The sequence below is a fragment of the Penicillium vulpinum genome, assembly GCF_028829585.1.
Source record: "Penicillium vulpinum strain IBT 29486 chromosome Unknown utg000001l_segment0_segment0, whole genome shotgun sequence".
Lineage (NCBI taxonomy): Eukaryota > Fungi > Ascomycota > Eurotiomycetes > Eurotiales > Aspergillaceae > Penicillium > Penicillium vulpinum.
The window spans coordinates 6,682,187-6,694,573 of NW_026643241.1; the positions used below are offsets into that span (position 1 = coordinate 6,682,187).

A 12,387-nucleotide genomic window follows, 5' to 3' on the forward strand; every position below is an offset into this window, starting at 1 on the left:
TTCATCAAACCCCAAACCAGATAGCATTAACCATAATTTCAAAATAGATATCCATCCGTAAATAGGGTTTGTTTTGTCATGGGTCAGATGATAGTAATAGTCACCATCACCACTACAAGACCAATTCCGTTTAAATCAGGGTCTTCATGTCGGCCATGTTGCGGATACCAACGAGGTTACCGGCCTTGACGCGCTTGAGAGTCAGGGCGGCAATCACGGCAGCACCAACACCGGAACCATCCTCGGCAGCCAAGATGGAGATCTTGTCCTTCTCGGTAGGGGCCCAGTCGAGGATCTCACGCAGGGCCTGAGCGCCACGCTCCTTGAAGTGGGGGTACTTGGTGAAGACGGAACCGTCAGCACCGACGTGGCAGGACTCGATGTTCTTCTTGGTGCAGATGGCGGCAACTCCGCAAGCGGACAGGCGAGCGGCACGGGTACCGATCAGCTCGGCGAGACGGCGGACGAGCTCCAGCTCTGGCTGGGTGGGGCGGATGTTCAGCGTACGGTCGAAGAGATCCAAGGTCTCTGTGAGGTTCTCATAGGGGTCTTCTTCGATGTTGGCGAGGAAGGAGGCATCAAGCAGGTAGGGCTTGCGCAGCTTGGAGACGTCCTGGCCGTTGAAGATCAGGCCAGGCTTGTTGTCGATCAGGTCGACGAGTGCGAGACGGAAGATCTCGCCCAGGTACAGACCAGCGGTCATTTTCTCGAAGGCCTGCTGGCCGGGGCGGGGAGAGTCGCGATCGATGATGTCATCGTATTTGGTGAGAGGGAGTACCACGTGCTCATTGTCGAAAGCTCCGTACTCGCAGTTAATAGCGACGGGCATATCGGCAGGCAGGTTCATGTGGGCGATCTTGGGTATGGACCCTGCGTTCTCCATGTATGCGGCGTTGACGCCGGTACCAAAGATGCAGCCAATTTTCATCTCGGTATCGGTGTAGGAGGAAGCAATGAGGGTACCAGTGGTGTCGTTAATAAGGGCTGCGACTTTAATGGGGAGGCCCTGTAGCTTTATAAGTTTTTTGAACCGGCATGGGAGGAGGTGATCATCTCAAGGATTAACATACCCGCTTCTTCAGGATCTCCTCCAGAGGGGGGACGACATCGTGGCCCTCAACACCATCAATATCAAAGCCCTTAGTCCAGCGCTGCAGAACACCGTGATCAATGTAGTCCTGGGTGGCGGGGTAGGAGAAAGTGAAACCGAGAGGTAGCTTATCGATGTTTCCATCGTGGTGGTGGGTCTCGACAAACTGCTGCAAGCAGTCGGCGATGTACTCCCACAATTCCTCGGCAGTTCCAGTCCGCAGCTCCTCGGGCATCTTATACTTGGATTGTGTGATATCGAAAGCGCTCTTCTCCTCGGTCAGGGTAATTTCGCAAACACGTAGGTTGGTGCCGCCCATATCGAGGGCCAGGTATGTTCCTTGCTCGTCGCCATCGGGGAAGTCCAGGACCCAGGTAACGTTCATGGGCTATTTTCTAGAGTCAGTCTATGTTGAGGTCGGGGGAATGGTGTCGTTCTCACAATGTTGCCGCCCTCAACGCTTAGGCCTATATTTGTTAGCGGCTAACGCGGTGAATCGGGGAGCTGTGGATAGCTAGTTCCAACTCACCCTTCTCGAGCTCCTTAACGAAGTGGTTCACAATTTCCTTAAGCTTGGAGCGATCCACTGAGAAAGCCTTCTCGAAGTCCTGAATCGGCCCCAGCAAGTTCTGGGGCAGTTCGTGCATGGACCCTGTACCACATAGTTAGTTTGCTAATAATATGGACAGGGATTTGAAGAGCCTCACCCTTTCGGGACGGCGGGTGCTTTGGTCCAAGTCCAACCATGATGAATTATGTGTTATTGAGAGGAAAATGAAAGAAAAAGAGAGTTGGGGGGGGGGAATGACGATATGGGAAAAGCGACGTGGGGCAACTCCCTAGATGTCTTGTTTTGGCTGTCGGAGAGAAAGAGGGAAAGTCAATTGGAGCTAAGAGGGGGGCAACATCTGGACTATAAATATTTTACTATTACAAATAGTGTCTTAGACTAAAATTACAATACATTATATGTACAGATAAGCCAATGTCTTCACTTTCAAAAGTGGTCACGTTGTGATCGACACTTAGAACAAGATCAGCCATCTCTTGGCGTGTTAACTTGAGAGGTATCCATGTTACTAGGTTATATCTACATACAAATGCACACCTTTTAGTCAAAAATAACATTGAATATACCTCCTATTTCTGTCTATTAAAGACATTTCATGAAAATTCATAACCTCAATGTGACAGCTTATGCGCCAAATGGGGGAATACATGGTCGAGATTCCCAGACTGGCGGTGTGCCTGTTCGTGTGACTCCAGCTTTTCGCGTACTTTATTCTGATACGCGTCTGTCAACCCCAGAGTTCGATCGACCTCTTCCGTTAGTCGGTCCACTTCGTCCTGCAGTCGTTCGTCTCGGGTCTGGAGCGGGGCATTCTCCTCCGCCCGTTGCTGGGGGTCTGGGTTGGTCTCCTCCCACAATGCCTCCAATTCCTCTTCCCACCCCATAGCCTTTGCAAACTTGCGCACTCCAGCATCACAGTCCCCAATCATCAGCACATCATCACTCCGCGATCCAAGACCACCGACACGCTCCAAGTTGATGAGCAGACGAGGCACGCCTGGGCTAACCATCGAAGGCAAACCGGCAAATGGCTGGACAGACAGACTAGTTCCCATGACAATGCACAGATCAGCCTCTTCGGGCAGAGAGCGACTTTCAAAGAATTCTGATGGTAGAGCTTCGCCGAAGAACACAATGTCCGGCTTGACCAGGCCATTGCACTTGTGGCAGTGGGGTACCTCGGCCTTGGATACCATCTGGTGCATCTCCTCGTCCGGGAAAGTCTCCTTGCATTCAATGCAGCGCTGGGTCGCAAAACTACCATGGGCCTCGACGATCTTGTCGCCAGGCACGCCCGCCTGGCGCTCTAGGCAGTCGATATTTTGAGTAAAATGCTTCAAGAGCATCCCTTTGTCGTAAAGCAGTTTGATGAATGAATGCACGATGGTTGGGCGATAGCGTCCGGGGTACAACTCGTGCGCCAGCGCATAGAAAGGTTTGGGGTTACGCCGGAAGAAACCAATATCGAAGACTGCCTCTGGCTCTGGCAGATCTAGCTTTGCCAGGTTGGCGTAGATTCCCGTATCAGGTGAGCGAAAGTCTGGGATGCCTGCTGAAGTGCTGATGCCTGCCCCCACCTGCATGGTTGATTAGCTTGGATGCACAATTGCATGGGGATCTACAGTATATACCATAACCACAACTTTCTTCACATTGTGCTCTTTAACATACTTGGCCAGCGCCTGAACGTTGCGCGCTTCAAGCACCGAAGGGGGCGTGGATTCATCCACCGGGGTTGACGATTCATTACCCATGATGCGCCGGTTTGGACGTCTAGGCTTGCGACGTCCGATGATGGCGGTTGGGGACTTGACAGATAAAAAGTCAAGTCTTCAGATGCGTAGATAACAGAGAACGTTCACAGGGAAAGAAAAGAAGAGAAACTGAAAAAGAGCAAACTGATATGGAATCGTGATCGCGTGGGGAAAACTGACGTCGGCCTGATTCACAACGACATTAAGACGCGCAAAATAAAACGACAAACAAAAAAAATACCTAAGACGCGTTATGACAAGTACTATTTATTTGAACAATTTGGAGTCTCAAACTCCCGTTTGCCTTGACGTAATACAAGGAATTTGAAGCTTGAAGCTGTAAAACCGAGCCTCACCGCCCGCAACCCCCCTACAACCGGCGTGGCATCAACAAACCAACTCGCGACAACCAATGGCGCCCAGAATGGCTGCAACCGCCAATGGGCATAATTCCATGCCCAAAAGTCCTCCAAACAACAATGTCTCACCCACAGAGACATCACCTCCCCGACAACCCGACATCTTCAACGCCAGCTCCGTCGCCGAGATCAAAGCCACGCTGTCCCATCTACACACCCAAGAAGCGTCAGTGACCGCCCGCCTCGATGCCTTGGTTACATCCCAGAAAGACTTCTCCCGTGAACTAGGCAGGCTGGATCTGATGCGCGTCAACATCGGGACCCACGCCAGCACAACCCGCTCCATCAGCCACGGGATGCTCTCCGAAGCCGCCAGCACCGCCGATCGGATCTCCAGTGCGGTCCGCCGACTAGATCTCGAGCAGGCTCGGGTGAAAGCCACTCTTGAAGTTGTCGAGCAAGTCGCCGAGCTCAAGGCGTGTGCGCTAGGCGTGGCGGGATCGATGGGTGCACCCCAGGACTGGGAGAAAGCGGCCAGCTACCTGCACCGCGCAGCGCAGATCCCGGCGTCGGTCGTTAATGGCGCGTTTGCTGCGGAGATGGTTCCTACGGCTGAAGTGCCGGACCCGCCAAGTGTGACGCTGGATAACGCGGCGGAGTCGCTGTGCGGGCTGTTCCTACGCGAGTTTGAGAAGGCGGTTAAGGAGAATGATGGAGCCAAGATTACGCGCTTCTTCAAGCTTTTCCCGCTTATTGGTCGCTCTGAGGTTGGACTTGATGTTTATGGTCGTTATGTGTGCCAGGGCGTCGCGGCTAAGGCGCGGGCTAACCTTAACGGGGCTACCGGGGGTGCTCAGACTAAGGATGGGTTCTTCTATGCCAATGCGCTTACCAAGCTGTTTGAGCATATTGCGCAGATCATTGATAGTCATGGTGGGCTCGTTGAGCACCACTATGGGCCCCGCAAAATGGGACGGGTCATTGAACGGCTACAGGTCGAGGCTGATGTACAGGGTGGTATCATTCTTGATACTTGGAGCGACGAGCGACATGTGGATCGTAAACTGATGGATATCAAATCCTATGCTTTCACTTTCTTGGTGCAGAGCTTCCTACCTGCGCAGCGAACAGGTCCGCCTCTCTCGCAATCCCCTGCCATGGGGGCGAGTGCTGCCGCCGATGAAGAAGGGGTGGATATGAAAGAGATCGACGGTGTCTTGAATGAAATGGCTATTATGTTGGGCCGGTGGTCACTGTACTGTCGGTTCCTGGCTGATACCTGTAATGTGAGTTGTCATATCAGCTTCTTCAATACCGACACTAACAACTTCTTTAGTCTTCGAGTGAGGACGGTGCAGACGACAATAAGCGAGAGCTTCCCAGCTTCGTGCGAGATTCGCCTCTGGCCCAAAAGATCAACGATCGTCTGGTGGCCCCCTTCAACGCAATGACAACCTTCTTCTTCCGCCGCTCCGTCGAAAAGGCCTTCCAACTAGACGAGTCCCCAACAGGCCTCACGATGAACCCCCAGCGTCCACTGAAAGCCGACCCACCACACATCACCTCAGCGGTCGACGACATAATGTACATCGTCAACAAAGTGATCCAGCAATCGCTCGCAACCTCCCAAGAAGCAGTCGTGACAAACGTAGTCCCAACCCTCTCACGGGTCCTCGGCTCCGATTTCATCGGCATGACGCAGCGCAAGATGCGCGACGAATGCTACCCACGCGCCATGCAAGGCGGTCTCCCCGCCGAACAAACCCTAATCTCCTTCCTTGTTCAAATCAACAACCTCGACCTAGGAGTCGACTACATCCAACGAATCGTGCAAAACAACACGGGTTCAAAACAACCACCTCCAACCGACACAACCAGCACCACCCCACAAACAAGCTCCCACCTCCTCACAATCTTCTCCAACCCAAGCACCGCGCAAAAAGTGCAACAAACCCTCCAAACGCTCTCGACAACCTTCGAAAACAAAGTAACCGACCTCCTTACCGACGGAATCCAAGTAATCTTCAACAACGCCATAAAACCCCGTCTCCGCCCCATCCTCGCCGACACATTCCGCGACATCGAATACACCCCGAACACAACCACAGACCCTGAAACCCCCAACTCAGCCTTCGAAAGCAAAGAACTCGTCAAGCCGCGCTTCACATCCCTCTGGAACGACCTGTTGATGCCCTACGCGCGCATCCTCACGCCCTCCGCCTTCGACCGCGTCCTCGGCGTGACCCTCGCGTACCTGGCCCGTCTGCTGGAGAAGAGACTCTGGTCTTACGGGGCGCGGATTAATGCGCTCGGCGCGGCGAGGCTGGAGAGGGATGTCGCGGGGCTTGTGGGCGCCGCTGTTGATGTCGGGTATGTCCCTGGGGCGCCGGGGAGATATAGATATCGCGAGTGCTTTGCGCGGTGTGTGCAGATGACGCTTGTTATGGGGATGGATGAGGATGAGTGGGATGAGGTTAGGAGGGGTGGGGAGGCGGCGGAGGTTGTTGAGAAGCTTGGGAGGGAGGATTTGATTAGGGTTAGGGGGATGGTTAGGAGATAGCTGTGAGGAGGGCTTCTTAGGGTTTTGATTTTGGTTGTTTTGATTGGGGGGATTTTTGTATAGGAGTGTTTGTGTTTTGTTTGACTGGTTTGTTTTGTTTGGGTTTTATTTTTGTATCGAGTTCTAGACTACATGTAGACTCGCAACATCCATCAGGCAAGCTACTTACATATGCATACATATCTACATAGTATCATCTACAATTGTACATGAGCATTGAGAATCAGAGCTGTCTTAGATAATCGATGTCTAAATCAAGCTGTCTCATTCTATAATGCAGATGCAAAACCAGGGGAACACATAGACAAGAAGCAAGGTATTTTCCTTGCAATTCAATGGAGCAGTTTGTATACACGGAACAAAAACCCAGTTTAATATCCCCGCTGGACCATTTCAAGGCCATAAAAAACATAAAAACAATGAAGCGCCAGGCCAAATTAGACTAATTCAAGGTGCTTTTCCCGGGGGAAGATAGTTTAAAGGTGATGAAGTATGTGGTTCGGTAGCATGAGGCAAAGGCGAATAACGGAGGCGGTGAGATGTTGATGGTATGTGCAGTCGGTAGTATAGAGTTGGTGAGAGGTATCGGGGAAAGTCGGAAGGTAGATAGGGTTAGAAGGTATAGCAAAAGCCCCAGGCCTTTGGTTGCAAGAAAAGAAGCACGCTCAAGGGATATCGAGATAAAAAAGCGAAAACGCGAAAAAATCAAAGCTGGCTGGACGGAATGGCGGATGCGAAATGTATGCCATGCAAACGAGGAGGGAAAATGAGCCGATGAAAAGCAACTGAAAAAAAACTCAAAAACTGAAATGCAGTGAAATCAGGAAAATGCGAGGGGAAAAAAAACAGATTAATTCTCCGTCTTCTCTCGGACTGGCGTCATCACAACGGGCTCAGCATTGGGAGGCTGCTGTTCAGCAGCCTGGCGAGGAGCAGGAGCGATCTTGATCTCGTGCATAGCCATGTCACCCTCACTGCCACCACGACTGCTCTGGCTGATCTCGCCATTGGGCGGGTGGCCCTCGAGCATCATCTCGCGCGGCGGGCTACCGAGCATCATCTCACTGTGTTCGCCGATTCCGTAGCGCTGCGCAGCGGGGATCTGGTGGCCGTCTGCGAGCTGGTCGTGGTTCTGAGGGGTCCAAGCGAGGTAGTCACGACGGACCTCGACGTAGTCGTAAGCGAACTCGCCCAGCTGATCATCGTCCATACCGAGGAGCTCGGCTTCCTCGGAGGCGCGCAGGTTCAGGCCTGGGATGGCGTTGATGGCATAGGCGATGATGGCGGACATGACGAAGGAGTAGGAGGCGGTAGCGACGATGTAAGCGATCTGGATGTACAGCTGCTTGTAGTTGTGGATAACCCAGCCGCCCATACCGGTGCCGGTATTGACACCGTCCAGGCCGACGATGGCGTCGTCGCCGAAGAAGGCGTTGAAAAGCAGACCGACGATTCCGGCGATACCGTGCTCTGCCAACACATCCATAGAGTCGTCGATGCGGATCCAGTACTTAATCTTAGTGGAGTAGTTACACACGATACCGGTCACAATGCCGAGAATGACACTGGCCCAGGGAGAGATGAATCCGGAGGCCGGGGTCGCAGCAACCAGTCCTGAGATAGTACCGGAACACCAGCCGACCATGGACCACTTGCGAGCCAGACGCCAATCGAGCAGAACCCAAGTGATGGCGGCGAAGGCACCAGTCAGGTTAGTGTTCCAGGAGGCCATGGTTGCGCGCAGGTTGGCTCCGAAGGAGGAACCACCGTTGAAACCGAGCCAGCCAAACCAGAGGAAGACTGTGCCGAGGAGGATGAGGGAGACGTTGTGGGGGCGGAAGTTAAGCATCATGCGTTCCTGTCGGCGACCGAGGACCATGGAGTAGGCCAGAGCTGTGAAACCGGAACCGATTTCGACGGGACCACCACCGGCGTAATCCAGCACGCCGTACTTGAATGCCCAGCCGTTGACGTTCCAGACCCAGCAGGCGAGGGGACAGTAAACGATAGTAGCCCAGATGAAGACGAAAACCATAGCGGGAAGAAGCCGACCGCGTTCAGCAACAGCTCCCATAACGATAGCTGCAGTAACACCACAGAATTGCATCTAGAGATTTGAATATATCAGTAAGCATTGTGTCATAGGCATAACAAAAGAAATCAAAAGATTTTCAATGATTCCCCCTTCTCCAATTTTCTTACCTGATAGAATGCATAAAGCAAGTTAGGAATCAATGGAGAACCGGGACTCGGATCAGCCAAGGTCTTCATTAAACCAAAGTTGCGCATATTGCCGATATAACCATTGGTTGCGGTCGGGGAGAAAGCCAGTGAATAACCCCAGAAATACCATTGGAAGGTGACGACGGAAAAGGAAGCCATACAAGCCCAGATCATACTGAGGGCAGACTTTCGGCGGGCCAGTCCCGAGTACAAAAAGCCAAGACCGGGGATCATGATCATGACCATGGCCGAGGCCACGATGATATAGGCCTGATCACCCGATTGAAACCATTTGTTCACATTTTCGGTACCTAAAAGGGAATCTAATGTTAGACCATATCCTTTCTAACAATATAGGAAAGACGCATACGGGAATCGCCGCCCAGGTCTTTATTGGTGGTAAGGTCGTAGTTGGAAGGAGCTCCAATCCAGTCGTAGGACGCATAGTCCGGGGCGTACGGGGCTTTCCCGCTGAACGCCATTGTGTAGAAGCTCGAAGCTTTGGAAGTTGAAGTGTTTTGGGGATTGTAATAAGAGAGTGGCGAAGTTGGAGAGGGAAAAAAATGTGGTGTTCCAGAAGTTTTAAGGACGAAGAATTCGCCACGATATATAGAAAGGGAACCCGAACTTTTGTTTCCAAGATAAGTCGACAGTGGGTCTCTCTGTCTTCAAAAAAAAAAAGCAATTCGAGATTTGAAAAGCAATTCCCTCACGCGTAGGGAGAAATAAAAAAAAAAGTACTGCCCAGAGAATGCAAAGTTAAAAAGAGATTCAGCTTTTGAAACAAATTTCCTGTCAATTTCGGGTAGGAAGGCGCGGCTAGAAAGAGAAAAAAAAGGCTTGGGAGATAAAAAAAAAAATTTGGGAGGTTTTGGTCAGATTGTGACAATAGCAATGGGATAATCCCCGATAATGCCAATACCTTTCTCTTTGTTTTATATATATCTTATATAACTTATATATAGAGATATATAAGAGATATGTATATTTATTTTGCTGTAGATATAATTAACATATAACACATATAACACATATCACATATGAACATAACCCTCGTCATCCTCGGCTTATACAACCGCATAAAGTGGCAAAGAGATGATAAGTAGTATAAGGGTATCCAATAGTTCAAAGTATCTCCAGAGCTGATATGAACAATTACAAAGGAGATTACTACATATAGTATCATCCAATGTGTATCATCCAATGTGTATCATCCAATGTGTATCATTCAATGTGTATCATTCAACGTACCATTGAACAGGTGACTCCAGGTCGGGGAACAGTTCCTGGGGATTCTCAAGAAAAAGTGTAATTCCACTCGGGCTTGGGACTTCTTTCTATATATATGTCTACAGATAAATATAGATATAGGATATGTCTTCATCTAAATAAGATAGCTTATCATCCTGCAGGTACGCTTCATCTCTATACATTCTCTCTAAAATCTGGAGAAGAGCAAAAGAGTCCTTATCTCTATCTCTCGGAACAGCTTCAATTTCCATCGAATTCCTATCCGCCACCAACAATTGGACGAGTGACGCTGTATTTTCTTGCATATGATTGGCTACAGATAAAGCCCAATTGCCACTCGCGCTAAGTGGGGCTCGGCCGCATGCCAAGCCTTTCCGTTTCAGTACTAGCCTGTTGATGTGGAGTGAGCCGTCGATTGGCGAAAGATAAGGTCAAACATATTTTGCCCGTTTTTTCCCGAATTCTCGGGTTGGACAGGGGCCTTGGATTCCTTGGATTCTTTTTTTCGGAGTCTAAACCCTATCTATATAGTAGTGCACTATATGCAATTCTATATTTTTTATACATATTGTCATATTAACGTATCTCCCTCTTATATAGAAATGTATGTATATATATAGTATACATTATTTTGTGGTTCTGCATCCGCTCCGGTGGGACTGGGCCTTCAGCCTCCATCTGGGCCGAGACCAATTCTGAATTTTCAGGGTATGTTAGGAACCTCTGCCCTTGGATATGGAGCGGCCCCTCTATAGCTTGATTATATACTCTGTACAACTTCCGCATGCTTCTGAGACAATCATTATATTCCAAAAATATCTAGAGTACAGCAGAATACAGCAGAATAAGGTATAACATGTATACATATATGTATATATGTACTCGTACATGCATACATATTGTTTCATGCAATAACATCCAAGTCCGAGTCAAATTCCATCTATACCCAAAACAACCGATTTAAACCCGACGTACTCCGTACCTAACAGTAGTGAAATTTGGATTGACGACTGAATTCAGACGCATCAAGATTGGATCCTCTTTTGCCTTCGCTTATAGTCCACAATTTGGCCAAACTACATATAACTAGTACGGCCGGCTGGCCCAATGGCAAGGCGCTTGACTACGAATCAAGAGATTGCAGGTTCGATCCCTGCGTCGGTCACTATATTTTTGCTTCTACATATATATATATATATGCTGAAGAATATTTGTTTTTATTCTGTAGCTAACGGAATATTACACTTAGATACATGTCTAATTCCATTTTTCTTACATTACGTACGCTTCGTAGAGTACAAAGTAATCATGTTTTCCGGAGACAAAAGATCATCTATCTCAACGAGTTATGCAGGAGGGGGAATCAATGGCCAAGAGTATCTCCTCGGAACTTGGAGGTAAAATTACAATTGCTATCAACAGCACCACAAAAACAAAAAATAAAAATGAGTATCTTTCCGCAAAATAGTCAATCTCCAAAGGATACGGAGTAGACATCGATCAAATGCCACAAGAGCTCTCACGCCCCGTAGGAGTCACTCAAAATAAATCGGCCGCGTCTCATCATACCTCCCTAGCTTATGATCCCTGCCCTATAGTTGCAAAAGAAGTCAGCCGGAAATTCGAAACCAGACTGGGAGCGGCAAGCTTACCAGCACTTCCATAAAGGCATCAATAAATTCTCTTTCCGCGGCAAACAATCTGGGGTGCTCTGAGTTCTCTGGGTCAAATATCTGGGCAATTTCGTAGTCGATCCAGAGTACCCGATCGGAATCACCCTGAATTAGCATATTTCGGGGATAAGGATCAAGGTGTACGATCCCAACTTCATGGATCTTGATCAAAAGCCGCTGGAGGTTGCGAGCTCTTTGCTCTGTGTAGTTAGAGAGGTCAAACATGTGCACATCGGGAATGTATTCCATCAGTACACCATTTGGGCGAGCCTCGGGATCAAGACCCTGAGGAAAAGTCCGGTCATAGAATATTTTGAGGCGAGGTTGCCAGCCCTTCGCCTCAGGGTCGATATTCCCAACCACCCCATAGAAGTCAGGTACAGATCCGCGTTCGTAGAATCCTCGGGCCTTCAATCGACTGTATGCCCGACTTTCATTCTCGAAAAGATCAACGGAATGGCGGGTGGATCCTCTCCCATTCATAAGGAGGGAACTAACGCACCTGTTAGAGATTATAGGCAAACTGTATGGCTTTATCACTTACTACTTTGAGCACGCAGTCTTTGTCTTGCCAGCGGCATCGGCATAGAAATACGCCGTTTGTCTCTTTAATAATCTCAACAAAGTTCACATCGCCAATGTCAATATTAGGTGCTTCATAGTCCGACGACATGTTAGCTTTAGGGCGATGGGGATGGGATTTGGACATAAGTGGGAGAGTGTAGGAAAACTAGGCGAAAGAGCCTTAGGTAGGTAGGTACCTAGAGCCAGGGCTGCACCCAACGTCTTTGTCGTCAGTCAACCCTTGCCTAAATATGTAGGGATTCCTATTGAGGATACTTACAGTCAATTTTCAAATCACATCGAGTAATCAAAGGATTGGTGTTATGATCCCCCACAATCACT

General features: G+C 49.5%; 5 protein-coding genes across 5 annotated transcripts; 1 reads left to right on the forward strand and 4 right to left on the reverse strand.

Moving 5' to 3' along the window:
- Nucleotides 1–130: 130 nt before the first annotated feature.
- On the reverse strand, nucleotides 131–1,837 carry N7479_002394 (putative hexokinase Kxk; the record flags this gene model as incomplete). Its single annotated transcript, XM_057250091.1, has 5 exons — nucleotides 131–1,006; nucleotides 1,071–1,478; nucleotides 1,532–1,557; nucleotides 1,620–1,742; nucleotides 1,798–1,837. The coding sequence occupies 5 exons, from the start codon at nucleotides 1,835–1,837 to the stop codon at nucleotides 131–133; spliced, it is 1,473 nt and encodes a 490-aa protein (XP_057114523.1).
- A 435-nt stretch (nucleotides 1,838–2,272) lies between these two features.
- On the reverse strand, nucleotides 2,273–3,415 carry N7479_002395 (SIR2 family NAD-dependent protein deacylase; the record flags this gene model as incomplete). The annotated part of the gene is made up of 2 exons (XM_057250092.1): nucleotides 2,273–3,238; nucleotides 3,293–3,415. 2 exons carry the CDS (start codon nucleotides 3,413–3,415, stop codon nucleotides 2,273–2,275), a joined length of 1,089 nt encoding a protein of 362 aa, XP_057114524.1.
- Nucleotides 3,416–3,827: 412 nt separating this feature from the next.
- On the forward strand, nucleotides 3,828–6,334 carry N7479_002396 (Golgi transport complex subunit COG4; the record flags this gene model as incomplete). The annotated part of the gene is made up of 2 exons (XM_057250093.1): nucleotides 3,828–5,060; nucleotides 5,111–6,334. The coding sequence occupies 2 exons, from the start codon at nucleotides 3,828–3,830 to the stop codon at nucleotides 6,332–6,334; spliced, it is 2,457 nt and encodes an 818-aa protein (XP_057114525.1).
- An 850-nt stretch (nucleotides 6,335–7,184) lies between these two features.
- Nucleotides 7,185–9,039, reverse strand: N7479_002397 (ammonium transporter; the record flags this gene model as incomplete). The annotated part of the gene is made up of 3 exons (XM_057250094.1): nucleotides 7,185–8,441; nucleotides 8,537–8,868; nucleotides 8,928–9,039. 3 exons carry the CDS (start codon nucleotides 9,037–9,039, stop codon nucleotides 7,185–7,187), a joined length of 1,701 nt encoding a protein of 566 aa, XP_057114526.1.
- A 2,304-nt stretch (nucleotides 9,040–11,343) lies between these two features.
- On the reverse strand, nucleotides 11,344–12,154 carry N7479_002398 (uncharacterized protein; the record flags this gene model as incomplete). Its single annotated transcript, XM_057250095.1, has 4 exons — nucleotides 11,344–11,400; nucleotides 11,461–11,974; nucleotides 12,026–12,027; nucleotides 12,077–12,154. The coding sequence occupies 4 exons, from the start codon at nucleotides 12,152–12,154 to the stop codon at nucleotides 11,344–11,346; spliced, it is 651 nt and encodes a 216-aa protein (XP_057114527.1).
- Nucleotides 12,155–12,387: the final 233 nt, after the last annotated feature.